At 36.1% G+C, this 26,457-nt stretch overlaps 1 protein-coding gene across 1 annotated transcript; it reads right to left on the reverse strand.

Moving 5' to 3' along the window:
* Positions 1-22,295: 22,295 nt before the first annotated feature.
* Positions 22,296-23,627, reverse strand: LOC102662364 (protein QUIRKY). Its single transcript, XM_026124912.2, is given in 1 exon segment — positions 22,296-23,627. A coding segment is annotated over 1 exon segment (1,197 nt). The 5' UTR covers positions 23,493-23,627.
* Between the last annotated feature and the right edge of the window lie 2,830 nt (positions 23,628-26,457).

The raw sequence follows: 26,457 nt of genomic DNA on the forward strand, positions 1-26,457 counted from the left end.
TCCTTGTTATCCATAGATGAAAGTCAAACTTAGTAAGTCATGTATTTGTGTTCCTTGAGGATATGCTTAGTTACCACCTAAGTGCAAGATTGAGAATCTTATAAGTGCAGTACCTATAGAAACTTGTAACCGTAGTTTGTGAGAAATATCTAGTATAGAGTTGTTTGAGAACATAGTGTAGTTGGAAAAGTTATAAAGTATAGTTAAGAGATTTAATGTGGAACCTTAAGAAGAGTGTAAGGTAGTTAGTAAGACATTAATTGTTAAGCATAGAAGGATTCAAGAGTGAGTGTTCTTGCAAAGGGTAGGTGACCTAAAAGATTATTGATGATAGTCGTATGATTAGCGAGATAAATATTAGTTCTTTTTACCTTAATATGGAAAAAGTTTGTGGATGCTTTAAGAAATACCTTAGTACCTATTGTGACCTCTATGTGTACCTGGTCATGTCATAATATGATTGATGCCCATGTGTGTTCGTGGAATGCGTGACAGGATCTCTCACCCTGAGTTAGCTCTTGTTGTGGTTTTGATGATTAGTGTTTAGTATGTTTCCAGTTAAGTTGAATTATGATGTGTATTATAAGGTTGTTATAGACCCTTGGGCATCATGTTTCGAGCTAAGAGTTTTGTTATGCATTTTAGTTAGATGAAGATTACCCTTAGAGTATGCTACGTCTAGGTGAAAGATAACTACAAATCCTTCTTGGGCAGAAGTTGTTTTGAGATGAAAGGAAACCTAAGATTAAGATGAAATGCTCTTAACTAGTAGTCGAACTAAAATGTCATTTTAGGACTCATTAGATTAACCTTAATGCTTGTTGGAGATGACTCAAGTAAGTTTAAGTTTTTGAGTGAGATCCTTGTAAGGAGTAAGCCATAAGTTCACAGAGAATTCGACCACTGTAAACCGTTGAGTGCTATCTTAGCCGCGTAGGTCCTTATTGGAGTAGTAAAATATTTGAAATAATTTTTAAGTTTAGAAAAGTGCTTGTAGGAAGACAAATAGTGATCAATGTTTGCTTGACAACTTAAGACTTATGAAAAGATTTATCCTATGTGTGATTTAGAATAAGTAACCATGGTGTTCACCATAATGTTTTGAGAGACATTATCGTTAGTTTGATACAGCGTGAGGACCTTTGGAGTTGAATCCGAGATAAAAGAGACGGGTAAAATTCTCAAGAATCTTGTTGTGAGTTTAGTTTTAAACGTTAGAACTAGCTTAGTAGTTAGAGCTTGAATAGGAAACCGATGATATGACTAGTGTCCTAGTTATAGAGTTAGATATTGTAAACAACAATCGAAACCTCATGAGTATATATGTGTGAAGATTACCTTAAGGTGAACAAACTTACAAAAGTAGGGAGTAATCTGTATTGCTTATCTAATTAGCACCCAATTAGTATCAGGTAGGCAAACTTAGAGTTGAATCGTTACAATTCTTGGACCTAAGTGAGAGTTATGAGTCAAGTATCCCTAAGTAAGGAAGATCGTGCTCAGGGAAGAGGGATAGATTTGAGGGTAGTTAAAAGAGTCGAAACTCATTATTTTTCTTGAAACGTCCGATGTTCGAAAAAGAGTCGACCATGTGATCAGTCGTGTCTTCTTGTGTTTGTTAGTTCATTTCAAATTGTCATTAGCGTCTCCTATGTTATTATTATACTCCAAATAGTATGTCATTCACATTCTATTATCGTTGAGATGTTACTCTTGCGACACAACTTAACTCATGAAAAACTATCATTGAGGGAACGAGGATCACCAGATTTATGTCAAGTGTAGAAAAATCTTATGATCGAAGTCACAGATAAGTGTTTCAACATAGCACACAACTTGATATTGAAAACTATATGTGTAATATCTTTTTCTCGATCTTTTGGCAAAATTTCGAGGACGAAACTTCTTTTAAGAGGGGTGGAATTGTAGCATCCCAATTTTTGTAATCTAGATTAAAAAGGATTGTTATTTATAAATAAATAGAGTTTTAAAAAAATGATGAGATTTTACAAATAAATAAATAAGGAGATATAATTATTAATTAAAATAATGATTTGAGAGAAAATAAAAAGGGTATTTTATTTATTTGTTTGATAGAGAATAAAGTAAAGTTTATTTTTATTAAATAATAAATAAATAAATAGAGTAAATAATAGGTCATAAATGCCCCTAGCTATAAATAGCAATCTGCTAGGTCAGTTTTCAGACTAACTCCTCAGTCTCCTCTACCTCACAATTTCGTTTTTTTTTCTCTTCTCCCAAAACCCTTTCTTTTTCCCGCAGGCTACCTAACCTGTCTCAGAAAAATAACGATCTCGGACTTATTCACCGTTGGAGCATCGTGAAATTTGAGTACCGCGTTCGCAACCTAATTCTAAACATTATCACCGTTCGGAATTTCAAAATCATATCTGAGCTTAGAGGAAAACTCTTCGCATTGTAGCATTTTAATTTCCCGCAGAAACCCAAAACTGTCTCGGTAAAACTACGATCCTGGTTTCGTTAACTGTTGGATTTTCATGAAATTTGGATATGTTGTTCAAATTTCAATTGCTCACACTTCCACCGTTGGGATTATCGAGATAATATTCGTGGAGGAAGAAAAAGGAATCGCATGAAGACAGTACAAGTGGAGGTTTCAATCTCTTCTCCGTCTCTCTGACGTTTGGGAACTCTATCGGAGCAGTCGGAGGAATAACTGAAGGAATCTCAGGGAATCGCTAGAAATGTTCCTATCGCTGGTTGAAGATACGTGAGCCCGCTCAGAGGTAAGGGATGAGTTTATCACAATTAGGGGTTAGAATGAACATGTGTAGGGATCCTTAGAGAACTAAATTTGGGTTTATTTTGGGCTGTTTATTGAATTATAATTTTTCTTTATGATTATGAATACAATATTATTGTGTTCTATGTACCAATTGATGTCTTGATGAGAATTGATTGATAAACTTGAGTGCTCTTGATGTCTTTGTGTTAACCCATGATTTTGATTAATTGATTTTGATACAATTGTGAGAAACTATTTCAGAGGTTTTACATTCCATGTTGTGATAAAATCTTTTGTATAAATTGTTATGTTGAGGTTATGAAATGATGATTCAAACTGTGAGTATGTGATAAATTGAACATGTGACGGATGATGAAATACATGTGTATTGAGATGAGACGTGTGTATTGAGTTGTGAACTATGAACTGTGCAATCACACAATTGTAAGACCCTTTAAGGGCGACGAGTATTGTGATGGGATCCACTGTGGGAACCCGACGAGTTAAAATGATTTTGAAAACAATTGAGTAGATGTGTGTATTGCATAGTTCATAGGTAAAGTGTATATGATTCATGAGGTGTGATAACATGTTAAATTGAGATTATACCATTGTGATTGGGATTAAGTGTATGTGATAAATTGAGTATGTATATGATTGAGATATATATGTGCATTGAGTTGTGAACTATGAATTGTACAATCACACGATCATAAGTCCCTTCAAGGGCGACGAGTTAATGTTAAGTCCCTTTAAGGGCGACGAGTTAATGATAAAACCCTTAAAGGGCGACGAGTTAAAATTATTTTGAGAACAATTGAGGAGTCGTGTGTTTTGTACAGTTCATAGATAGAGTCTGCGTGCTAAAATATTTTTTGGGTTGGACCTGAATCAGGAGGGAGAGGCCCTGACGGACTCTTCGGAGTGTAGGCCTTGGGGGTCACACGATTTGAGTGCTCCTTTAAGCCTATGTTGATCCCATATGGTTGGAACATTCTTGCAAAACACTGTGACCCTGACTGGTCTCCCTATGATATTACCTAGTGAGAGTGACTTGACTTACTAGTGTGTGGTTTGTCTTGTCATGTACTCCTAGGCGCCCGACGAGGTTTTTCACTGACATGGTACCACATTGCATATAGGCTTGAGTCTTAGCATAACTGTTGCATACGCTTGCTAATTGTTTATTATGAAATTTATGTGTTATTATGTCTTGATCGAAGCGTGTGATTCCTATGTATTGTGATTGATGATTGAAAAGTGTGATTGATGAATGACAAAGTGATGAAATAGTGTGAGATGTGCTAAGTAAATTGTATTTGGCTACTATATGTTGTGTTGTTTCTCTCTAGTAGTTAGAAATGTGATAAGTCACTCTCGGTTTGCTGTTTGTGTTTGGATCATGTGATGATCTTGAACTTTGTGTTCGGGGGAGCAGATGAATAGGTGGATGACTATGAAGAACCTCATGCTAGAGGACACGGGAACACCACGCTCTGATAGGATGTGACATTAGGATATAAGTTCTATATTAATTGTATGAAACTTAGATGGCCTTCTTTGAGCCGAGATGACTTTATTATTTATTTGGACAAGTTTGAATATGATGTAGAAGAAAGTGAATGTGAGCCTTTTACCCATTTGAAAGGCTTGTATTTAAAAATGTTTTAAAAATACTTTTAATTAATATTTGAATTTTTATTCCTTTATTAATATATATGTGAGGGGTAGAGGGTGTCACACTAAACTTGTCATGTTTGGTGTGAGTCAAGCTTACACATTCTGTTTTAGGGTTTTATGATGATGCTTGTGATGTTTGTATGCTGAAATTGCTGATGGAAAATTGACAAAGATGAAGGGTAGAGTTAACCTAGGGTTAAAAAATGAGAATGTAGTGATATGAGTGGAAAAGTGTGAGGCCTTGATGGTTTGAAAAGCTAAATATGGATTTAGTGGTAATTGGAGGTTAAAGTGAGTTAATCCTAGTTTGAAATGTCATTTAGGACTTGTGGGAAAGCTTGGGCTATGCAAAGGAGGAAAATGAGTGACCAAAGTGAAGGCGAGAGCCATTTCTAGGGTAAATTGGGTGTTGAGGAGTCAAATTTTGATTCGGTGGAGTTTTCATCGTAAAACCTGTTTGAGCGAGTTTAGATTAATGTTATAGACTTGTTTGAGATGAGAGTTTGCTCCAAAATTACCCCATTCTCATTTTCACTTCTCAAACCTTGAGAATCCACTAAATTGAGGGGTTTTAGATACCTAGATTTTGAGTTGCTTGGTCTGAAGCTTGTCTTTGGTTTAGATATGATTTATACTTGATTTAGGACTTGTAGGATCCAATTTGGGCAAAATAGGATGAGGGCAAGAGTGATTTCGAAAATCTGCACTATTGTGCAGAATTTTGCTGTTAAAATGTGTAGCAGAATTTTGTGCTTGTGCAGAAAATGCTTATGCATGGCTGGTTGTGGAAAAGGTTGTACATATTGGGTTCTGGACGTTTTCTAGCAGATCCCAACGGTCAAAATGTAGAATTATGTACTAGGGACCTCCAGTAAAATTTTTGAGTCGATCCAATGGTGAACGAATTGGAACGAAGAGAATGTTGCTGGGGTATTTGAGTAAGGAAAGCTGTGGTATTGGTATGTGTTTTGGGCAGAGTTTTCTGCCTCTGCCCTGTTTTCTTGGTTTTGGATAGTTCATGATGTTTGGATGTTGAATTGCTTGGATGTTGTGGAAGCTTGGAGGGATTGATGGGGACCCAGTGTTGAGAGGAACGAGGATAAAGGCTACGTGGGAGTACGTGAGCTCAGTTGAAGGTGGGCAACTGGGGATGGTGGATTTATGTGTGATTTATGGATGTGGAGAGTCGACTTGCACCATCGCCCGATCGCCACCTAGTACCACATATGACGGGTACCCCATAATCCTACAAGCTTGAAGTGAGAAAGTGTGGAAGAGTCAATCTTCCTACTTTTATTCGTTGACCACAGAGTGGTACCTGGAGATATGTCGCGGGGGTCAGGAGACCTTAGGGACGTCAGGTGGGGTGCTATTTCCCAAAACCAAGCTTGACCAATCCCGACCCAATCCGGGCATAGTCAGTCAGTGAGAACCTGTGACGTACCTAAACAGACGAGCTCCTGGCAGTCAACCGATAAAAGAACAAAGACCACAAAGCAAGGAGGCTTGTGTGGTGGCTGGCCAGCTATGGATCTTGAGTGATATTTGGAATATGGCCTCTGGTAATCGATTACAAAGGGTGTGTAATCGATTACAAGGCTTAAAAATGGGGTCAGGAAGTTGAGATGGCCTCTGGTAATCGATTACCAAGGGGTGTAATTGATTACCAAGCTTAGAAATAGAGACAGTATGTTGAGGAGGTCTCTGGTAATCGATTACCAATACTGTGTAATCGATTACATAGAGTAACAGGTCACTGGTAATCGATTACCAGTTACGTGTAATCGATTACACAGTGCATATTGCAGGTTTCCATGTTCTGAAGTTGTGTAACTCGAGTTTGGCCTCTGGTAATCGATTACCAATGCTGTGTAATCGATTACCAGAGATGAAAAGCCTTGAGGCACACCTTTTAATTACATGTAGTGGTTATGGGATGCATTGTGTTGCTACTGTAGTTAGATCTCTCGTGAAAGAGTCTACCCCCCTTTCTTTTATTTCTTGTAGATCGTGATGGCAGCGCAATTAATCCATGACCGAGTGGAGATGGAGTGCCTAGAGGGAGTTTGGGAGACCCTCGAAGGCAATGCAAGGTGCCGATTCCGGGCACGATTCGATTCACGGCTACTTCATTGGTACATCCAGAGGAATCAGCACGCACGCTTCAGCGCACTGTGGAGTGGATATCACCTACACCTACTCCATATCGACTAGTGGAGCCAGTCCAAGTGATAGAGGTGACGTTATCTGAGGAAGACCATGAGGAGGACCCAGAGGAGCTACCTCCTGAGCCTGCTGTGGATGCTCTTGACTTTCCAGAGGGTGATGAGGACCCACTCCCTGAGTGGATTCTCCCGAGGACGTCATGTCAGCATCTGAGGCAGACTCTACGGAGGAGAGCAGTCCTGGAGGGATAACGACTAGTGGAGGTTCTTCATCATAGCAGACGGCTCCTTAGACTCGGTTTATATACTTTTTGGGGGTGGGTGTATCTAGTACAAACAGTTAGGTTTACTCTTTTGGTTTTTGTATGGGTAGACCTATTGTATAGGAATTTGATGATTGTATACATGTGGCTGAAGCCACCACAGTGGATACCTTTGCTCTAGATGTCACTATGTATTTTGCAAAACTCCCATATTTTGGACAACTTTAGATGATGAATGTACTTATGTTTAATCTTGTTATTTGAAAAGAAAGTGTTAACAAACTTTATTTGAAAGAGAGTTCATCGACCGCATTTTATTTTATTATTTTACACGTGACGACCTAAAATGATGGCTGGTACACTTTTATTTTTGAAAGAGCAAAATATTTTAGAGGTTATGTGTGATCAGAAAGAAATGACTCCGAATAGAGTTGTGAACTGGCCATTCAGGACTCTATAGTGATGATTTTCCTTCTGAACTTAATTACTGTGAAAAAGAGAAAGAAACGAAAAAGAAAAAAAAATTTCCCATGGTTTTTGTTATTTAAATCATTACTACTAAACCAGTCATTATTTAGGGACGCCACAGTATCCACTTGCAATCTAGTTGGACATGCGTGCTCAACACGAGCATCGCGCTAAGAGCATAGACACACTCTGATTGGCTAACAAGGAGGCACATTCCCTATATAAGAAAGAAACTTTAGAAGTAAGAGAGAGGTCTTAACAACAAAGAATACTTAGAGAAGAAGCAAGCCATATATTTCCGGTGCAAGGAAATCCATTTCTAGAGCTTTGGCCGATCCATTTAACTTCATTTTTCTTCCATTAAATCCCTTATATCTTATCCATCTATCTATAAGCCTCTCATGATAATAAGAGGCTAAAAATCCACCATGTTGGGTGCGTTGTATTCCCAAACTCTTTATGATGTAATAATTCTAAACTATTTTTTAATATAATGTTATTATTATTCATCCTTGTGCTTATTCACATATTTATGGTTTGATCATCCATCTTTATGTACTATTTTAGTATATGAATATTGGGAAATGTTTGTATGTTAAGAACTTGGGAAGGGTATCTAAGGTGAGTCACATCTAGGAATAGAGTGGTCTTCTTAGCTTGTTCATGCATCTCTATTCTTAATGCAAGTCATTGAGTAATCAATCACCAAGGGATTGGGGGCGATATTAAGTGATTTAGGTTCTTTTAGCCAAGGAATCTTAGTTAGAATAAACTATTAGATGCAGGTGATAATCATATTCATTTTAAATGAGAAAAATCGATAAAAGATTACATCAAGTTATGAAAGCATACATGTCCACGCTTATCATCAACATCACCTTCCAAGCATTTGTCTCCTCTCTTTATATACTTTGCTATTAAGTCTCACATTTATTATGTTAAATACCAATTGCTTAATATATATATATATATATATATATATATATATATATATATATATATATATATATATATATATATAACTTTGAGTACAAGCACAGTCTTTGTGTGGAATACGATACTCGGTCTTACTATTTTATACTACTTGTGCAACTTGGTATGCTTGCCAAGGAGTCAGTAAGTGTTTGGTGTTGTTGTTGGGGACTGTGTTCCTTGAACTTTGTAATTAAGTATATTCTGATTTTAAGCAATTATTCTTTATTCTTTGATTCTTTGTCCTAAAAAAAAAGAGAGAAGTATATTTTTCTTGTGAGTCTATGCTTGCAAGGTGGAACCTTTGGAGAACTTAATCCATGGAAGATATTTGGAATAGTATGCTTAGACAATGAAGGCTTCTTAGTAATCAATTTGAGATGTTGTTTTAGCATCTTGAAATCATGCAATTCGGGATTAGTCACCCATAACCTATCAATTGTGATTTTTGTGGAGGAAAGCATTTTAATGATAGTTGTCATCTTTGCTCCATGGGAAATTCTTGGTGGGAGAAAGAGTTACATCCATACAATTAATATGAAGAAGATACACTCTCTAATCTTGAGAATGTGTTGATGCAATTCATGGAAACTTTCCAAGCTAGATTCAAAGCCAATCAAAACTTAATTCAAAATCTAGAGATTCAGGTAGGTAAGCTAGTAAAAGCAGTGGTTGAAATACCTTTTTTGGTCACAAGGGAAAAAAACTTAGTAGAGGTTGAAGCACATGAGGAGAGTCTTGTAAAAAAGCAAGATTCAGGAGAAAAAGAGAAAAATGAGGAGAGAACACAACAACAATGGGAGAAGTGCTTGCAAGTAGAAATTCAACAAGAAAGCCTTCTCCAAGTCAAGATTTCGAACCCTTTCTATTTTTTTTGTTTTAAATATACTATTTTAGATAATGCATAGTTTTTGTACAATAATTTTTTGTGATATTATGCTTGCTGTGTTATGCCTTGATGATTTGAACTTGCTGACTTATAACATGTTATTTTGATAATTTGATCAAGTGCAAAATCTAAGTGTAAGTATGTTGGTTGTTGTTGAAATAGGCTATGTTTCAATTCTGCTGTTGTGCACTAAGCGCGTCTTGTCACGTTAAGCGGGCACAGATCATTTTTGTCTATGCACTAAGTGTAGGAGGTACGTGCTAAGCCCAAATATCTCACTGTCAGAAGTTTTTGCTAATTGTGCTTAGCGTGAGATTACTTGCTAAGCACACCCTTCATGTCTTGTATACCTGCTAAGCGAGCACGTCTCGCTAAGCCCACAAAATTTTGTTTGAATTTCACTCGTATTGGGCTTAGCGCACATGTGCAAGCTTAGAGCATACACATTCACTTGCTAAGCATGAACAACTCGCTAAGCCACACTTCAACTCTAGAACTTCAGTAGATTAATCGGCTTAGCAAGCCACCATAGGCTAAGCGAGTACCAATTACTCGCTAAGCGCATCATGCACGCTTAATGGATCTTGTAGGACAAAATAACCTATAAATCATGCTAAGCCGGGTCAACTTGCGCTCTTCCCAAAACTCTCTTAGGTTTGCACTTACCCAAATTGGGCTTAGTGCACATTTACGGGCTAAGCGCGAGTTAAAAATATTAAAATAAAAATAATGATGAGGGAGTCAAGAAGGCGAGAATACCAAAGGTCACCACCAATGCACACTAAGTGGGAAAAGCACCTACTAAGCGCAACAAATGGTTACTATCCAAACTTGCTAAGCAGACACTCTCGCTAAGCGCAATAAGAGTTGTGCGCTAAGCGCGTCACTCATAAATGTAAACTCTTTTTCTTTCCTCTTTCTCTTTTCTTCCCTCCCACTCCTCTTTCTCTTTTCTTCCCTCCCACGCTTCCATTTTTGCTCATTGACTCATCCACTCTCACTCTCACATTGCTTGCTGCATTTACTCGCATTCATCCAACATTTATCGCTCCCAAGTACATTCTTCAACCTTTATTTCTTTAAATTAAAATTTTGATTATATATTATTGTTAATTTTGAAATGTTAGATTTTTTTCAATGCATGATAAGATAATTTGGCGGTGATACTTACGTATATGTGGTATTAGAATTCAAAAGAAAACGTATGTATTAGGTTAATTTTGGTATGATTGAATACATCGTAAGATTTTTTTTTTCTAGAAATCGACAAATTCACTAAGCTGGATTTCCGTGCTTAGCAAGTTCATATGGTTCTTCATGTATGAAACATGAACTCACTAAGTTGGCTTGTCACACTAAGCAAGTTCATGGTTCTAGTTTATGTATGACTTTCTGGAAATTTTTATGAACTCTCTAAGCCGATATGCTGCACTAAGCGAGTTCATGGGTTTGTTGAATTACATAGGCATTTATGGGATGATGTTCTTAAACCCTTATGAATGTTCTTCAACATTCATATAAATCTGGGAATTTTCCAAAATCTGGGCTTTCTATTTTGATGTTACCGATACTCGGGCTTAGCACTGGCTATGTGCTAAGCCCCAAACACCTTTTTTTTTTCATAAGTGGCTTAGCGTTGGCTACCCGCTAAGCCCAAGAGACCTTTTGAATTCTGAATGCAGGCTTAACGCGCATTCTCGTGCTAAGTGCAACTAATTTTTGGTGTCCTTTGACATTTGGCTTAGCGCTTATTGCCACGCACTAAGCCCAAGAGTCTTTTCATATTCAATACTAGGCTTAACACGCCCTACGCGCTAAGCCACCAAGACTCTTAGTGGATGGTGTATCCTGCTAAGCACACCCAATGCGTTAAGCTAGAGCATAATAAATGAATACACTAGGGCTTAGCACGCCCTACACTCTAAGCCCACCTTTTGATTCTGAAGTAAACCTTACGCTAAGTGCACACCCTCGCGCTAAGTAGGCTAGGCCATGGGATAATTCTTGCAATTGCCTGGGCTAAGTGCCTCTCTTGTGCTAAGCCCAAATATGTCACTACCTAAAGTCTGATATTAATTGGGGTAAGCGTGCCCTCCGCGCTATGCACAACCTTGATTTTTTTGGTGTGTTGGGCTAAGCACATCTTGTTGTGCTAAACCCAAATATCGCTTCTACTGCTTTATTTTCTTAATTAGACTTAGCACACAGACTTGCACTAAGCCCAACCTCATTTTTAGAGTGTTGTGTTATAGGTTGCACTAAGCGCCCATCTGTGGGCTTAGCACATAACCATTGCATGGTTAAATTATTTTGTTTACTTTACTATGTTTAAACTTTTAACTTATGTTCTTTTTATGATTTTTGCAAATTGCTTCTAAGAGAAGATGACCCTCCAAATCATAGGCTAGGCCACAGGAGCCCAAGCATGAATGGAAGTCCACCAGGTTCACATCTGAGGTGGCCTAGCACAGGTACACAGAGAACATTCATCTTTAGAACATCCTACTGGAGAGGAACGTGGAGCTTGCCTTTTCCCACTATGATGAATTCTTGGAAGAGCTCCAGAGACGCCATTGGGACCAGAAGCTCACCATACTCCCAAAAAAGTAGATTGATGTGGCTCTGGTGAAAGAGTTATACTCCAATATCTATGATCTTGAGGACGGCCCACCTAAGCAATGCAAGGTCCGAGGGAAGGTCATTAAGTTTGACGCTTACGCTGAACAGTTTCCTAGAGACACCTGTAGTCCTTCTTGAGGGAGAGAGCTACCCTAAATACTCCCAGTTTCTTCACACCTATCCTAACCACCAGGTCATAGAGGCTAAGCTCTGCCTACCAGGAGGCCACTTCATCCTGAACGTTGAGGGGGCTCCTTAGAAGATCCTCAAGAAGGACATTGGCTTAGGCGTGGAGTGTCTTGTCCTATTTAAACCTTGCTCTTGCCTCCCACACCTCTTATCTCAACATGGATCAGGCCCACCTCATTTATGGCATTATTATGAAGATGGACATGAACTTGGGCAACATGATATCCTCTCAGGTCACCTAGATAGCCCAGCCCAACACGTCCAGGCTCAACTTCCCAGTTCTCATCATGGCCCTCTACGATGCCAAGGGGGTCTAGTCAGATACCTTGACCTTTGAGTCCTTGAGTCCCGTCATCAACTTAGCATATATACGAAAGAATTGTTGGAACCCAACAGATACTTTTGTGGCATTCCCGAGGACCAAGAAGACTCGAGGGCGAGCCACACAGGAGGTACCACCAACACCTCAACTAGCCCCTACACACCTGTTGCTACTACTTTTACATCCACTCCTCCTCCACTGCTGCCACCATCTCAGGAGCTTTCACAGCCCAGGTTGCAGAGCATTCATCACGGCTAGTTCCTAATCATGCCGGCATTGTAGTTAATCGGGATAGCACTCCACCTGCCCATTATGACACCAGAGGAATTTCTCCAGTAGGTGGCTTGGCCTGGAGATTGGCTCTCTTCAGCTGAGGGGGTGAGCCTATTGCTACTGCTACTATAGAGGAGGCAGAGACTGCCATTGCTGAGGAGTCTCCTAATGTTGCTACTATTGAGGGGCCCATTACTGCCATTGCTGAGATGGACCCTGTACCTGTCTTTGACCCTCTTATTGATGTTGTAGAGCCTGAAGTGGACCAGGATTATGTTGCAAATGTCTTCGCAGCTCAAAGAGCTTGGGATCCATGACCTACATAGGACTGAGGCCATCTAAATTTTTGAACTCTTATAAATTATTTATTGCTTTGTATATTTTTGTGAACTGCAATACTAGTTTATTTATCATAGTACATTGCCAAAACACTTGTGCAAAGAGAGATGCATTAACCTTGTAAGGAATGAAGCATGGTTGATTTGTTTTTAATACCTGTCATACTTGCTAACTTGTTTAAATATTTTAATGCATTACTTGCATCAACTCATCGTGAAACTATGACAAGTGTAAACTTGAAAAAATTGGAAAACTAAACTTTTTGGAAAAAGTTGCAATTATTCCCCGTTGTTGTGATTGATGACATCTAAAAATATTGCCATAAAAATATTAGGATATATTTTTTTTTGTTACTTTAGCTAGAGGACAAGCACAATGGTAAATTTGGGGGAGTTTGATAAGTGATATACATATGTAAATAGTATACTAAAATCGCATGACAATTATCTAACTTCTCTCTATTTTTACTACTTATTTTGTGAAAAACAATAGGAGCTTAGCCTCTTTTTGAATTTCATCCAGAAGATGCTAAAATTAAGTAAATAACACTAATTTTGGTTGTATTTTTGTTGTAGAAAGTAATGTAGAAATGAAAGAGCTTTTGAAGAACTGACAACCTCACTTAGCGCGACAACCTCACTCAACGAGTTGGAGTGGCTCAGCGCGAAAAAAGCCACTTAGCGCAAGGAAGCTTCATTGGAAGAAAACTATCATAGGCAAGCGTGCTAAGCACACAAACTTGTAGCTTAGCACGGATCCACTTGATCCACTTGCAATCCAGCAAGACATGCACGCTCAGTGTAAGCATCGTGCTAAGCATATAGGCATGCTCTGATTGGCTAGCAAGGAGGCACATATAAGAAAGAAACTTCAAAAGCAAGAGAGAGGTCTTGACAACAAAGAATACTTAGAGGAGAAGCAAGTTGTCCACTGCCGGTGCAAGGAAATCCATTTTCGGAGCTTTGGCTGATCCATTTTACTTCACGATTCTTCCATTAAATCCCATATATCTTATCCATCTATCTGTAGCATGAAAGGCTAAAACTCCACCATGTTGGGTGCTCTGTATTCCTAAACTCTCTATGATGTAATGATTCTAAACTATATTTTGATATAATGTTGTTATTATTATCCATCTCTGTACTTATTCACATATTTATGGTTTGATCATCCATCTTTATGTACCTTTTTAGTATATGAATATTGGGAAATGTTTGTATGCTAAGAACTTGGGAAAGGTATCTAAAGTGAGTCACATCTAGGAATAGAGTGGTCTTCTTAGTCTGTTTGTGCATCTCTATTCTTAATGCAAGTCATTTAGTAATCAATCGCCAAGGGATTGAGAGTGATATTAAGTGATTTAGGTTCTTTCAGTTGAGGGATCTTGGTTAGAATAAACTAGTAGATGCGGGTGATAATTATATTCATCTTAAATGAGAAAAATCAATAAAAGATTACATCAAGAGAAGTTATGGAAGCAAAGTCCTCAGCATGTCCACGCTCGTCATTAACCTCACCTTCTGAGTGTGTCTTCTCTCCTTATATACTTTTTTTTATTAAGTCTCGTATTTATTCTGTTAAATACTATTTCTTATGCACAAAATTCTTTTCTATTCATTGATTGCTTAATCATTACATATATATATATATATATATATATATATATATATATATATATATAATAACTCTGAGTACAAGCACAATCTCTGTGAAATACGATACTCGGTCTTACCACTTTATACTACTTGTGCAACTTGGTACGCTTACCAATGAGTAGTTGCACAATATGAGTACAAAGGGACCCTCCTTAATGTAGTTGCACAAGATGACAACAATAAAATCCTTCCAATAGCCTTTGCTATCGTCAAGAGTGAATCAGCGAGAGCATGGCCCTTCTTCCTCCAAAATTTAAAAAGGCATGTCACCCCACAACATGGTCTGTGTTTGATTTTAGACAGACATGAGTCAATAAAAAGTGCCTACCTAAGACGTGATAGTGGGTGAACGACACAAAATTTTGTGCATGTGTTTTGCATATGACATATTGCACATAATTACATAAGGAAGTACAAGAACAATGCCATAAAAAACTAATTATCAATATGGATGAATGCCAAACTTCTTTCTTTTCATATTGAATATCACTTCATTTTGTATTGTTCACAATATTGAAATTGTATGTTTATAACTACTCAGCATATGCAATGACAAAGCCTACGTTCAATCACTACTACAACATTCTGAGGGAGGAAATAGATGTTGACCGAGCAATTAATTGGCTCAACAAAATTCTGGGAGAAAAATGAACTTTCACATGGGATGGTGGTTGATGATGGGGGCACATGACCACCAATCTTGCTGAGTTGATTAATTCAGTACTAAAGAAATCAAGAAATCTTCCAATAGATGCGCTAGTAAAATCAACATATCTAAGGTGTAATGCATTGTTCAATAAAAGAGTGAGAGAAGCCACAATAATACTTGCATCTGGCCAAGTTTATATGCAAGTACTAAACATGGTCATCGAAGACGCACGAAGAAAGGAAAACATTCATATTGTTCTTGAGTTCGATCAACTTGACACATGATTCTTGGTCCAAGAGACAATAATACCGAGATAGGTTTGGCCCGCTAAAGATTTCATGGTCAAGCTGGATGAAAGGTGGTGTGACTGTTGTAAATTCCAAAAATTGCATATGCCTTGTTCTCATGTTGTTTCTGCTTGTAAGCATGCTCACCATGAGTACAAGAACTACATATATCCTGTGTATACGTTGGAAAATGTCTTCAATATATATAGAGGATTGTTTGGAGAATTGCATAATGAAGTGTATTGGTCATCGTGTTACGAGCCAATGATCTACCCTGACCCAGATAAGAAAAGAAATTATAAGGGTCATCTTGTCTCCTCTCGTATCCATACCAAAATGGATATCTAAGAACCAAAGCGATGTTTTGTGTGTCGCATCCAAGGTCATTCAAAGAAAAATTGTTCCACCGTGTAGGCTCAAGCCAACAATGTTGAATTTATGTCATGTTCTTTGTATTTTAAAAATTTTGTTGTTTTGTTTCAAATTTAAATATTTTGTTTTTTTGTTGGTAATTTTAAAATATTTTAGTTCAATTTAACTTGTTGGTTATATATGGTTTTTTTTAATTTCAAATATGTATTTTAATAATCAAATAAAATAAAAATACGAAGGAATAAAAACATTCCCGTGGTTAGTGTGTTGTGTCGAGGGAGAAATTCATTTGTGATCCCTATTTGACTTGAAGTTGTAGTTGTAGGAGCTATTACTATATGCTTTAGGGGGGGGGGGGGGGGGGGAGGCCAAGCTACTATTACCAACCTTCAATTCCAAATCAAACTAGTTAATGCTTATGGACTTATTAGAATAACAAAATCTAGAAGCACTGCACGTGTCTAATCCCATCCCACATGCTAGCATGTGTGAGCATACTTTCGTGTCCCTTGCATTGATTGAACACACCTCCCAGCCTTTCTAAAGCGAGGGCTTCCTGGGCAAACTAAGCCAAAAAAAAACTTTTAGAAAAATTCACTTCAACTTTTGTTGAAAAATGTTAGTTGTACTCTAATTAGTTAAATGAGGTTAATAGTAAAAGGAAAAATGCTGCTAACATTGTCAATACATGAACTATTTTCTTTTATTCAATACTAATAATGAGCAATTGAGCATGCTAGTTTAAATTTTTTATCTTCTTTAGCTCATTTGCTAGGTTCCTTTTTTCTTTTTATTATCATTTCTGGTTTTCTTCACTTATTTTTAATAAGCTAAATGTTTTTATTTAATTTAAAATGATAATAAATAAATATTTTAATAATTCATAGTAAACAAACATATATTTAAATAAATAAATTATATTTTGATTTTATAATGAATAATTAAAATTGTGATATAAATTTATTTTTAACTATAAATATCAAAATCTAATTTAAAGATGAAAATAAAAATAAACAAGTGATTTAAAAGAGAGAGATGTACAATAAAATTATGAATATGCAAGAAATTACTTTAAAAAGTTATATTATCTGTTATAGACTTTATTTTTAAGTTTCATTTAATCTATTTACAAGTTTAATTTGGTCTATTAATCTATTTACATATCTATTTTATATTAAATTTTTTATATAAGTCTAATTTTTCTTTATATTGGACAATATACTCATAAATCATTGAAAAAAATATGTAAAATAAACTATAATCTATAAAAATCAAAATTATCATTACTCAACATGATAAAGTTGAAAATACATAAGAATACATAATAAAATAATATAGTAGAAGTATCATCTTAATTTTTTTAACAACACTTTCTTTTAAATCAACTTTATTTCATTTTCACTACAAATTAAAAAATAACAAAAATAATACAAAGTATTCTTAAATTACAAATTATTTTTCAATTTAAACATAAATATAGATAATTAAAGAGAAAAAAAATAAAAACAATAAATTAAAAAAGGAATAACAAAAAAAACCTACCTTATGAAATTGGTTATTGGGAATACGATTTCATAACGTATAACGCTTGTTGTAAAAAAAACTTTAGTTTAGAAGGGACGGGAATCGAATTCTAAACAAACACACAAAAAAAAGTTGTTCACCTTGAGAAATTAGTTCCTCGCTAACCGATCTACTTCCTGATCATACACTTTTTGCAGTTTTGTCTCAAAAAAAAAAAGTTGTGCTTTAAAAGTTTTTTTAATATTCTATATATATCAGGGATATTTTAATTTTTTTTATTTTTACTTCTTCTTAGTAATTATTAAGCAGTTTTAGTGGCAGAATTAGAATTTTTTTTCTTTAGGGACAAAAATAGTCTAATAATTCCTCGAAGGAAAAATAATATAAACTTTTACATTAGAGAAATTAGAAATAGTAAAAATTAAAAAGATAAAGTGAGTAAAATTAATATTAATTTATTTTCTCTTTTATCTTAAAAAAATTGTCTTATAGGGATAATACTTATTTTTTATGAAATAAAAAAATATTTATTTAATATATCCAAGTAAAAATAATTATTTTGTAGGAGCAATTGTCTCATTATTCTACAAGTAGATCCGCTCGTGGGTATTTTATTTAATTTTATTTTTCTCATTCTTCTTTTTATTCTTTTTTATTAGGATGGCATTTGCATAGATAAAAGATGGATACAAAATCCTCAATCACCAACATAAACTTAATAGTAGATATAGATTAAATCATAATTTTTTCCCAGAAAAATTTCATAAATTCTTTCAGTTGTGTGTGTGTATATACACACACACACATATATATATATATATATATATATATATATATATATATATATATTGAAATTGAAACATAAAGAGTTGACACAATGATGGAAGGTCTAGTTGCCTTCACATGTGAAAAATAATTTATTTAGTAGGATAACCTGTATTTGATTCTTTTTGTTTATAAAATTTTCTTAAACTGACAGTAATCACGCGCGAAAAGTGAGAAGGATAATCTCTGTAGACTCATGAATTAAAAGACACTCGTGGTCTCATTGATAGTTATAAGGGAGTGTTCTTAACACTTATAACGAAAAAATATGATCTATTTTAACATTTCAAAATATACTACAACAATAATAGTTAAATGAATTTAGAATTATGTACCTGGATGTGCAGTCTCAAACCAATAAAAATTTTCTTCAATTCTATAAAGACTTTATCCATATTCACACAAGACTTGTCTCAATTATCAACTCTTTAATGAGTATAACTCTAAGGAGAACAAACTATCTCTACTCTTCTGGTTTAAGCACTATACACTTATTGAATTTTTCTAGTTTGTGTCTAGTGCTAGCAAAAAATATAATAATATTCTACTAAAATGTTTATTTGATTAAATTAAATTCTTTAATTCAATTATCAAATAAATTATTTTCTTATAAAAAAATTAAAACACTTGTTTGTTTGAGATCTCATAGGTTTAATACTAAATTGATAATAAATTAATAATAATTAATTTATTAATTAAGGTAGCGTCTAGCAACACCCCTTAACGTGCGGATAATATGAAGTGACATCTTTTATGTTTAAGAAACAAAAGAAGAATAATGTAATATTTTTCCATCATTTATAGTTCTAAGTTAACTCTAGAGTGTGATGTTATTGTTAAATTCTAATAAGTTAACATATGACTTAAAAAACGATTTTGTTTCATTCAATTGTATTGACTAAGGTTTTACTAGAGCTTAAACTCCTTACCTAGAGTCGATAGATTCCTTCTTGATTAATAATTGATACTATAAGTATTTAATCATATTGAATGTCCATTCAACTAGTGCCCTATGATATTAGGTGTCTGAAATTAAAATACAATATGTATTACTTGATTTCGACAAGCCTCCGTACTTGGTGACCAACCGAGTAGGCTACTCGGATATAGAGAATCTGACAAACATAATTAAGGTAAGAGAGAAACTCTATCTTCTATAAAAAAAAGATAGAGATATTCCCTAAAATCAAATATTATTTATTATTAGAGGAAAGATAAGATAAAATAACTACCACAAAAACAACCTTTTATGATGCTAAAATAAAGCCGGTTCTATTGAAACTGTCTTTAAAAAAATATCGGTGGTATTTTCTTAAATATATGGTGTAAACACACTCAAATTTAAGACGGTTTTACTTAAAACCGTCGTTGTTGACATGTGAAATTTTTATATATCGAGTGAAGCACTCCAACTCTCACGTTTCTGAAACTCTTTCATCTCGTGCCAAAATCCCTAAATCCTTAAACCCTTTCTCCACCAGCCCTACATGGTTTTTGACCACATGGTCGATGGTGCCATCTTGAAGTCATAGACCGCCTCCCTCATGAAGAGTATTCTGGAAGCCGTCGCACACTACAAACTCTCCCTCATTCTCTGGCCCACACACACCTCTCTTCCCTTTTCTCTTTCTCTCTCTCTCTCTCTTTCTCTCATTTTCAACAAACCATTTTTATTTCTTCTAAATCCTAATCACTTTGCGTAGTTGTGTTGTGTGTGCTCCCTTCAACTCACTCACTCAAATGGAGCGGAAGCAAGGGTTCTTCATTGTGCTCAAAGACGAGGTGGTTTGTGGCCTCTCGTTGGTGCGATCACGCGCCAAGAGCCCTGCCAGGAGTGCATCACCCATGTCCTTGCTACTCTGCTGTTGCAGGAAGCACCACGTGCCGCCGCCTGAGCTCTTCATTGCGAGATCGAGAAGCCTCAGGCTTGCACGTTATCAGTGACCCTTTTTTGTAATTATCTATGTGTTTTTAATTTTTAATTTTACCCTCTTTCTCTCTCTTGTTTTCACTTTCTCTTTCTTCCACTAATGTTTTTTATTTATTTTTATTTTTACCCTTATTATATTAGGTTTTTTTAGTGTAGATTTGAGATTAAGTGAATCAATCTATGCATGCTTTGGTTTGGTTTGGTTTGGATTTTGATGAGTTGTTATCCTGCGTGATTTTTTAGATCTAGTGGTGAATGAGTTTGTGTATAAGATATGGCATGCCAATGAATGTCAATGCCTCTTTCCTACAACATCTTTTCAATCAATGTGGAAAGTGAATGGAGTTGGAGTTTAGGGGCACCTGAATATGGCTTCTCTAAACAAACAAACAAACAAAAATTGGAAAAAGTAAAAGTGAAAGGGAAAAAAAAGGAAAAGTGGCTTGTATTTATGGCTTGCTTCTTCTTGGTAGTTCGTAGCAATCTTTGGCTGATCTCTCTTTGTCTTTTCGTTTCATTTTCTTTCTCCCTCTGTATAAAGTATCCCAATTTTTACCTATATACTTGGATGGTGACGTAGCCTTGGCGTTTTTCTTGGTGCTTAGTGGGGTTGGAGCATGCCAATGTTTTACTCCTTTTTACCCCTCACCACTTCCAACATTGTTACCTTTTTGTTTCAAAATTAAATTATAAAATAGGAAAAAACATAATAATAATAAGGGTTTTCTTTACTTGTTATACTTTTAAAATGTTGTCATCTTCATGGATATATGACTGATTAGTGGCTATTGGCGCTTGAATGGTTGTGTATAGACGACTTAGTTTACCAATTGACTTCACCATTGACCCAATTTAGTGCATTAAGGGACTTGAACTTGATTGAATCAAATTTGGAGATTATTGCGCTTAATGGATGTAAATAGTTTTTAAAAGATGAAAATGATGTTACTTCAATATCTTAGGGGGCCAACATTTCTAGACTAAAGTTGAAAATTGATGTTTTTATGCAATTTTTTGTTTGCAGATATGACTACTCTGGATATGGGGCATCTACTGGCAAGGTAGGCCATTCTTTGGCAAATGCAACATTATGTGTTCTGTTATATTGAATGGACCACACACACCAACACACACATAAGCACAATTTTGTTTTGTTGAATTTAAAGGGTAGTCCTTGAGCAGGGTACTTTTTATTCTTTGATCTGCAATGCACCTTGCAATTTCATTTTGTTTAATTGTTTTTATTATTATTATTATTATTATTATTATTATTATTATTATTATTATTATTATTTTGTCTTGTGTTTGAGGTAAATGTCAATAAGATGCTTGATAGTGGCTCTGGATAAATCCATGCACACTATACCTGTTGGGGGCATGCAACTTACATTTATAAGGTAATATATTGAAGGCTATTGACTAATGAGAAACATGCAGCTTACACTCGAGTACAAGGACAAAATACTAAATAATATATTAATATATAGGCAATATGATATAATCCACTTATAAAAATTGAAGCATGTCACGGATGTAGGAAAAATAATGACTATGCAATTTTTTAAATGTACAGTGGTTCTTTTTTATGTTGACCAAAATATGAAATCAACTAAAACAATAATGCTAAACTATTTAATCTACTTGAATTTAACCTCTTCATGGAATCTTTAGCAAGATTGAAGAATACTTACTTTTTAAGATGTCATTATTTGGATTAACTAATATTCTGTTCCATGTATTGTTTCATTTGGTCTAATTGTAATTTTTTATTTCAACTCAGCACATCAATAAAATAAAGGTCAAGTGCCTTGTACTTGTAATACATGTAAGTATATGATGTACCGAAATCATGTGAGTGAATAGGCAATTTAGTCCCTGAGATTGTAACCACTTTGCATATTAGTCCCTGACTTAAATTTTAATTCATAATAGTCCCTAACTTTACCTCCGTTATGCAAATAAGTCCCTGCTGTTAAAATCTAATTTCCTCCGTTAGTCAAATGTCTATTTGGCAAATGTAAGCATCCAATGTGGCAGGTTTGAGTCCAAGTCAGCAATATTATGTGGCAAGGCAAGGACTGAATTGAAAAATTAGGTTTAAAAGAAATCAAAAATGTACTTTAGCTCTTGTCTCCGGTATCAGCCCGCCAGAATCGGACTGCCAAGCCTCCTGAAAGGCCTTGTCAGCCTGAGTCCCGATTCAAACGGCGAGCATGACGTCATTTCCCGGCGAGGTTTCGGATTCGAGAGTGTACCACTGCGGAGCCAAAGGACTATCCGGAGGAACTCTTTTAGGAACCTCCTGCAGATCAAACGACACCGTTCCGAGAGAACTCTCGCTTTTCTCATCCCCTTCTTTGACCTCCTCTGACCAAACGGAAACCTCGAACAACGTCGAATTGAGGCCTTCTTTATCGAAGGCGAAAACCTGATCCCAGTCTTTGCCTTCACTCTCGCTTCTGGTCTTCACGCTGTGAGTCCCGATCACAAGCTTCGAGTAAACGGTCGAACCGGTTTCTGGTTTAGGTCTCTTCGCCTTCACCACGCGAACGTATAAAAACGGCATGCGATCAACGAGGTCGTAGGCACTGCAGCTCCGATCGCCTCTCAGAGATCGCAGTTCGTGATCGCTCACGTTCAGATCCGCACGCTTCTGCACTTCGCCGTGCTTTTCCTTCGGCGGCTTTGGCTTCTCCGTCTGCGCAATAGGTGGATTCTCCACCTCCGGCGGTGGCGGTGCCGCCGCCTCCGCCGTAGCCTCCTCCTTTGGTTTTTCTTCTTTTGATTCTTCTTTAGGTTTATTCTCATCTTCTTTCTTTTCCTTTTCCGGCGGCTTCTCCTCCGCCGCTGGTGCTGACTCTGCTTTCTCCTCACCGGCGTTTTCTGTTTCCGGTGGATCGTCCTCGACGTACCAAACCTTGAGACCGAGCTCTCCTTTGATCTGAGAGAACACGCTCCTCTTCTCTAACGGATAGTAGACAATCGCTTCGGAACCGGATTTCACAAACGTGCTTTCGGAAATCTTGACTTTGCCGAGAAAAGTGCTTCGTTTCCCTGTCCTTTTGTCGTTGTAGATATTCACCTCCAGCGTTTCGGAAGGCATGGAGTCTTTGTCGTGGACGATGAACTCGAGTTTCTCCTCCCATTGAGGATTGAGATCTCTCGATTTCGTCTTGGTTCGCCGTCGCTGGCCATCGAAGTCAACGATCGCGTAAGCACTCGCGGTTCCTTGACCATCCTTCGGCATCAGGTTCTTCGCGTTGCAAACCTCCACCATGAGCTTCCTTCCAGCACCTTCCGCCATAGATCATAGATGAATCTCGTGAAAGAGAAGCTTTTGAGAGAAAGAAAAAAAAAAGGGAAAACAGAGGACTTTTCTTCTTCCTTGTGCGTTAGTAACTGGCTTGTGTCTGTGTTTCTTGTTCTTATTCGTTATAAGGTTTGGTGGAACAGTGGAAATGAGTGTAGATGAGAGGAAGAAGAAAGTTTTGAGGCGAGAAAGCGAGGATCGGGACTCAGGCTGACGAGGCCTTTCAGGAGGCTTGGCAGTCCGATTCTGGCGGGCTGATACCGGAGACAAGAGCTAAAGTACATTTTTGATTTCTTTTAAACCTAATTTTTCAATTCAGTCCTTGCCTTGCCACATAATATTGCTGACTTGGACTCAAACCTGCCACATTGGATGCTTACATTTGCCAAATAGACATTTGACTAACGGAGGAAATTAGATTTTAACAGCAGGGACTTATTTGCATAACGGAGGTAAAGTTAGGGACTATTATGAATTAAAATTTAAGTCAGGGACTAATATGCAAAGTGGTTACAATCTCAGGGACTAAATTGCCTATTCACTCGAAATCATGTTGCTTCTTTTCTCTATATTTGTTTCTGTTAACACTTAAAGCAAGTATATGGACAAAGCAAATTACCCATCATACTAAAGTTCTTTCCCTTTATAGGTAGCTAATATGATAGTCCAGTATGTTATGGGAAAGAAAATAAAGAAGGTTTGGGAATCGGGGAAATTCTTCACTAGTGATACTATTCTCAAATTAACATAGTGTATGGTTGAAGTAAACTTGTAATGTGACTATTGTCTATTCTCGAAATGAAAATCATTTGAAATGCTTATGCCTCAAACATGAACAAGTAGAAACTTCATAGTGAGAGAGATTTTCTTAATGCTTAACCCAGATTCATGTTTGATTAAATTTTGCTTTAGTTCTACTTACTGCGAATTGAATGTTTTGTTAAACAAATTGTATCAAATTTCATCATAGGCTATCATCTTCTGCAATTAAACTGATTTGAAGATAATTTTCCCCTTTTGTTCTAGATTATATGTGCCTGGCTTTATTTAATTAGTTTGAACTTTATTTTTGCTTGTAATGAAAATAAGCATTCCAAAATTAGATGAAGAATGTCTATGTAGGCCAATAATTTTTGTAATCCTACACAATTTGTAATCCCTTGTGGATCAAAGGAGGTGGTCGATCACTGCAACTTAGAGCTTTACCCCGATTACATCCGCCATCTTTGCAAATTTATCCAAGAAATGGAGAGCATGACAACCGAGAAGGTGAGATTGCAACTCACATTTTAAAAGTGTGAAAAATATATTTATTTTCTTTTAGTTGTTATTTTTTATTGTTGTCCACTTATTTTTATCTTAACGGAAAATATATTATATATATATATATATATATAGTTAAATTTATTAGATTAGTCAGGTTGCATAATATTTATTTTGTAAGATAATAGGTTAAAACATTAATCATCACATAAAGATGTTTTGTTTTCATCATGTGACTGGTATTTATAAGGCTATGAGTGTTAGGGTTGGACCAACACAGAGAACTGTTCAAGGTATGTGTTATATGTTCTTGACTCTTTTACATTTGTTATGTTGTCTAATTGATGTTTTAATTTTGTCCTCTTCATGTTGCAGACATATATTGATGTTGATGGTCAAGATAGAAATGCAAAAGTTCTCTTTGATGAAGAAAAGGTGCAGTTTGTTTCTATTTTCTATGAAATCCAGTGCTTGCTTTATTGCTAATTGAATCCATCAATGTGTATCAATATAGTTGTTTATGTGTTTTACATTTTTTGATTCGTCTGTTGTTAAATAAATTGTGAATAATAGTGACTAGCTAGTGGAAACCCATTTTTAATTGTTTAATTTTTAAAAAACTTTTATTTTTTTTAAAATACATTCTAAGATAATTCTATAAATATAATACACTGATAAATAGCACAAGTGCCACCGCACACATTTAGTTCACAATTCTAGCTATACCACTGTCAAGCATTAACTAAAAACTCCAACAAACTTATTACACGCAAACAACCTCCACAAAACACTTACTCCTCTAGAATCTTACCTTATACACGTTCCTGTATAAACTAAGATGCTACAGATGAAGTGAGGCTCTCGAGTACATAAACAAGGACTGAATCCTACAACCTTCCAGCTATATCCACGATCCCCTACAGTTACAGCAGCAAGGCAAAAAATCTACATAACCAAGCTTAAAACCACCCTTGACCCAATATCAACCACACAAATTTGCAGCAAGGCAATATTATATATTATTGATCAATGCACGGTCCAGGATTTGTCTCCCATTGTACATAGGAATAATTGAAGTTTGGCTCATATGATTTCAGCCAAGACCAATAGTGAAAGAGAGCATCATGCCATAGTTTGTGAAAATTTAGTGCAGTACCTCTAAACACCGCATTGTTTCTCCAATTCCAAATGACCCAAGTGATAGAACACCACAAAATTCGCCATATTCTATTTGCTAATGCAGAACCCGACACCATGACACGCTGACAGAATATTTGCTGAGTAGACTCCAACCAAACTGACACAATACCGAACCAAGAATAGCATCTCATCCACACATCATAGACTGCAATACAGGAGAAAAAGATGTGGTCCTTTGTTTCCTCCTCTTGGCCACAAAATGAACATCTAAAATTGCAATTCGGTATAACTATACCCCTCTTCTTCAAGTCAACCCCTGTTTGCAGTGCATTCTTCATAACTCTCCACAAGAACATCAAAATTTTTGGAGGGACTTTCAAGCTCCAAATGTCATTCAGGATCTGATGTTGTTGATAGCCGAAAGTCTCTTCATGTAGAATTGCATAGGCTTATTTGACACTATAGCTCCCAGTGTTGTCCACTTTCCAAATCCAGCAATCCAAATCTCCCGTGTGCAGTCTTATATTTTGGATTATATTGACAAACTCATTAACCA

This window comes from Glycine max, chromosome 13, assembly GCF_000004515.6.
Source record: "Glycine max cultivar Williams 82 chromosome 13, Glycine_max_v4.0, whole genome shotgun sequence".
NCBI classification, from domain to species: domain Eukaryota; kingdom Viridiplantae; phylum Streptophyta; class Magnoliopsida; order Fabales; family Fabaceae; genus Glycine; species Glycine max.